The sequence below is a fragment of the Botrytis deweyae genome (assembly GCF_014898535.1).
Source record: "Botrytis deweyae strain B1 chromosome Unknown BDEW_068, whole genome shotgun sequence".
NCBI classification, from domain to species: Eukaryota; Fungi; Ascomycota; class Leotiomycetes; order Helotiales; family Sclerotiniaceae; genus Botrytis; species Botrytis deweyae.
Window position 1 is genome coordinate 8,471 of NW_024066275.1, and position 4,911 is coordinate 13,381.

The 4,911-nt window shown below is 33.5% G+C and overlaps 2 protein-coding genes across 2 annotated transcripts; one reads left to right on the forward strand and one right to left on the reverse strand.

Annotated features, from left to right (window-relative positions):
* Positions 1 to 1,920: 1,920 nt before the first annotated feature.
* Positions 1,921 to 2,713, reverse strand: EAE98_012450 (uncharacterized protein; the record flags this gene model as incomplete). Its single annotated transcript, XM_038960075.1, has 3 exons — positions 1,921 to 1,934; positions 2,295 to 2,405; positions 2,554 to 2,713. The coding sequence occupies 3 exons, from the start codon at positions 2,711 to 2,713 to the stop codon at positions 1,921 to 1,923; spliced, it is 285 nt and encodes a 94-aa protein (XP_038803563.1).
* An 804-nt stretch (positions 2,714 to 3,517) lies between these two features.
* EAE98_012451 (uncharacterized protein) lies at positions 3,518 to 4,629 on the forward strand (the record flags this gene model as incomplete). The annotated part of the gene is made up of 2 exons (XM_038960076.1): positions 3,518 to 3,829; positions 4,252 to 4,629. The coding sequence occupies 2 exons, from the start codon at positions 3,518 to 3,520 to the stop codon at positions 4,627 to 4,629; spliced, it is 690 nt and encodes a 229-aa protein (XP_038803564.1).
* Between the last annotated feature and the right edge of the window lie 282 nt (positions 4,630 to 4,911).

A 4,911-nucleotide genomic window follows, 5' to 3' on the forward strand; every position in this document is an offset into this window, starting at 1 on the left:
TTAGTATTAATGTTGAAAGTGCAGAAATTAGTAACAGTATAAGAACATATGAATTTCTCTTAGTATTAGATTTGTATATCAGAAACTTCACATCTTCAGCATACCTCGCTCTCTCTGCTTTCGTTAGATCTCTCCAAGTGTGTCCCATTATCGCATCTTTGACATCTCTGATTTTGACACTACACTTAACTAATGTAGTGATCAAACTTGAATATCAAATGATATCTTTCAGGCCCCCTACAATAAATTGAAGATATAAGTCGATGGTTATATGCCTTAATATAACACGCCGCTCAATATTTACTATATAGTCCGTAACCCTTAATCCATTCCCCCCCATACCATTCTGTCTCCGCCTTCCAATTATGTATCGCACTTTCACCCATCACAACTTTCTCCCCATTTCCTTCTTCATGTTTCTAGTCACCATTTTATTAGATCTAATATTGTATTCGGTAAATACTATATTAGATCTAATATATTAATCTAATCTCAAAAAAAATGATCTGAACAAGCCCTTAGTCTACTTCCCCGGCTTTCAAGTTCTTAGCTCGATTTTTGAAATAACTATTAAAATTATAGTGAATATAAGTACGTTTAGTGTAAACCTCGAGCCCTTGCTTAAAAATGTGTTAGTTCAGATCCCTTTAGATTATCTCTATAACTCAAAAATGAAGTACTGATATCAAGTAACCGATAGGGTATAAATAAACTGTCTTATTCAATAACAATTACTAATCAAACTAATTGAGTCAATACAGAAGTATATTAGAGTTGAAAATTGTCCTCCAATAGCTACTATTTGATTTTTGTCTTTTATATTATTATATGTATTTCTTTGATATCAATATATAAGGAATAGAAATAATTAATAGTATAAAATTCTATATCTGAATTTCTATTAGTATTAAATCTTTATATTAGAAACTTTACATCTTTAATATACCTCGCCCCCTCTACTTTTATTAAATCTTTTAAAGTATATCCTATTATTACATTTTTAACATCTCTGATCTTAATACTATACTTAACTAATATAATAATCAATTTTGAATACTCGACATCTTTCAGGCCCTCTATTATGAATTGAATATATGGGTTAATAATTATATATATTGATAAAATACGCTGCTTAATATAAACTATATAGTTTATAATCTTTAATCTGCTTCTCTATTATACCTCTCTCCTCTCTATAGTTATAAAGTTAATATTCCGAATAAAAAGAAATTGAATTTAAATCTCCATATAAATTTCTATTATATATCATAATATTAATATTCTATTTGTTATTTACAATATACTTATTTTATTAGTAATAAATAAAATCAATACTTTTTATAACTCTTTTCTTATTGAATTTTGATAGAAAAATAGAAAATAAAATCTTTATAGAATCTTAAAATTTTAAGATCTTTGAATATTAGAGTTATAGAATAGATAAATAAAAGAAAATATATATTAAAGTTAGAAGAAAAAGAAAAGTAAGAATAGAACCTAGGAAAAGAAAAGAAATAGACATAAAAATTAAAGAATAGAGAGAAAATATTAGCTGAAAATAATTATCTTAAACTAAAACTTAAAAGTTTTCTATTATATAGAAAAGACGTATATCGTAGGTAAGGTTTTAGTATTAAGTATAGTGCGTATTATGTTGAAAGCTATATACAATTCAGTTGACTATATCAATGAAGATGATTACGTAATACACCTAATGCGTTTAGCCTGCTTTCTTATATATATAGATAAGATTAATTATATTAATATTTTATAATCTATTTTTTTAATATAATATTGAGGATTAATATTTTTATTATAGTTAACGAAGTAACGATTTTGTTAATTACGAATTCTACTACTACAGGGTAACTGGTAGAGGTAAAAGGAGTATATAGATATCAACGAGGAGATCAGAGATGACTAGACCGTACTCGCTGGTAAAATCAATAGTACAGTACTTAAGCTGTTCAGTAGTGGACCCCCAGTTTACTCAGATTGTTGTACTGTAATCGAATATTATAACTAATATAAAGGCAACTGTTCAAAGGAATATTATAGTAGCGGAGATTTTAGAGCCACGGTTGAATGCATCGTTTTTGCTAACGACAAAAATTCGGCGATAAAATGCAATAATGCTCAACTTGATGGAACCATATGCTAACATCATGAATATCTGGAAGGGAAATTCGAGCTAGGGAGCTCTAAGAAAGTTAGTCACAGCCAAGAACTGCCAAGTATGTTTGTTTTGACATCGTTGCGGATTTGTAGAGAAGAGAGATGCTAGATCGATATACCTCCCTTCTGGTCAAAAGTAGTTAAGGGATCGGTGTATAGTTCTTCTTTTTCTGGGGAGAGACCTGATGGTGTTGCCGGAGTTGGCGAACCAAAGGCTCCATTATGGGCCCCTAAAATGTGAATGAGTATAAAATGATGTTATGTATGGTGATATTAAATGTCTATTTATTATCAATCAAGCAAATTCCTATTCCGATCAGTTATATCTTTAGCTGATATCAGTTTCCGTCTTTAATAGAGTGATTAAAGTTCTTTGACTCACGAGACCGCTCAATATTAGCCAATCATCGATACCCCTCTTACTATACTCAAGATTTTGAGTAATAAAACGCAAGCCGACAATAAAAATACCGACGATTGAAAGGGTGATCCTAAGAGCAATAACCTCTTGTTCATTCATATACTTGAACGTGAACATATAGGAAGGTGTATCAGACGATATTTTGTAGAAGATGTGCTAGCAAGCCAGGCGAAAAGGAAAGCTCCGGGAGTCAACCTCTCAAACTTTTGTGTGAGTGGAGAAGTGGAGAGAATACAAGAGAAAGACAGCCTTGGAAAGAACGAAGTCAAATGAAGAGATAAAAATTCTTGTCATAAAAAGGGGGGTGTTGAAATAATAGCCTATCGAGTAGGATGGCGAGCTGGTTGCTGCGCCGTCTGCTGCGCCGTCTGCTGCGCCGTTTGAAGACATTTTCTTTAGCACATAGAACATACAATAGATTGAACAGCGCCGTTTCAATAAACAATATTCAGCATATCATCTTCCAAAAGGGAATAGAGATAGACTTCAATGTGCCCCACTTGTAGTACATTGATAAACCTTGAAATCGACTGAAGAGTTTTTAATAAATAATTTTGTTAGTGACAAAGGCTTATTGGTATACAGTGTACAAGCATTTAAAATTAGCGGACTGAAATGATGTCATGGCAGCAGTTGAGAGGCAGAGTGCTTTCGACCTACCGTTTTTGGCATTTCTTGTATCAATACCCGCCGCAGATGCACAGATATATTGGTATTCAGCTGCATGAAATACGACATTCTTATCAATTTATAATATCCGCATAACGATTTACGAGTTTTAAAAAGAGAATTTGCAGTATATAACAAGGATTCTCGTCGTCCCAAAACCTATCTTCAGATTGCAATTCGATCTTTATTGTTCTATTTAAGAGCATGTAACTGTTGATGTACTACTCGATCAATAAACTTGTCGTATCCAAGATGCCACTTCCTGAACACCCTCTAACAGTTCGTGGTGGTTGCAACTGCCGAGCTGTTCGCTACAAAATCCAAATTCCATCTCTCGGTGACAGACCTTTCCACCCCTACTCGGACAAGATCAAATCAGGAGAAAATGTCCATTTACCCATGATTGCCATCGACCATTGCAACGACTGTCGCCGTGCCACGGGTGCCGTACTCCCGCTTTGGCTTTGCTCACCAATCAATTACATTACATCCTCACTCCTTCGTCGATCTGCGGCGTCTCAGTCCCCAACAACCACCAGTGGTTGCACGGACTCACGGGACAACGTGACAGGAAAGCACAATTTCATACCAAAAAGAGCTATTTTAATAATTCAATTAAAATTCAATATATCATTGAATTCTTTCAAAATTGAGATATATAATTCTTTAAGCATCAAATAATCTTTCTTTTGAAAGTGATTTGAATGAAATGCAATTTGAGCTCAAAATACAAATAGTACGCTTTCCCACCAAAAAATTTGGTGGGGAATTATATATTCTATTATCAAGACTTCAATCTTGATTCTTTTGATTCCAATTTTTTTCTATATAAAATCTTCATGCTTAAAAACTCTTTATCTGAATTTCAAATAAATTCAATTTTAATTTTAATTTTGATTGAATTATTAAAATCGCTCTTTTTGGTGTGAAATTGTGTTTTCCCTCTTGAGTGTCCCGTGAGTCCGTGCACCCACTGGTGAACTAAGGCTGATGGCGATAGCGACGAGGAGCATCGTAGAGGACCTTGGCTATCTGCCGAAGAAATATTTCGACCAGGATTATCAGGTGATGATTCGTTCTTGACAGCTTTCGTATCCTCCGACGCTCGCACGAGATACTTTTGTGGTCGTTGTGGGACAAATATCGGATATCGTATTAGTCCTATGCCGGAGGGGTGGCCCGAAATGCTCGATGTGATGATGGGAACTATCGATAAGAAAGATCTAGATTCGGATGCTATGATTCCTGAGAGGGCGGTTTGGGTGGATCACAGTATTGGCTGGGTGAAGAAATTGGCAAGAGAGGGTCTGGGGAACATCCCACAACACCCGCTCACTAATGTAAGTATACAGGCGCAGGAATAATGGATCTGCATCGACTATAGTTTCCAAATCAGGATCACCGAGCTTTATTATCTGGAATATTAAACTAATAAAATACAATCATTCATATTCACAAAATGAGCCTACCTTTTTATTAAACTCGATCTAAGATTACAAGTTGAATTTTCTATTAAATCTCAAAATAGTGATTTAATTAATTATCTAATTTTATCAAAATCTAATAAAGTTATAGATAATTTATTTATTCTTTTTATGGAGAACTAGCTTTATTCTATAGTTCTGAGAATATATAAGTTTCATATA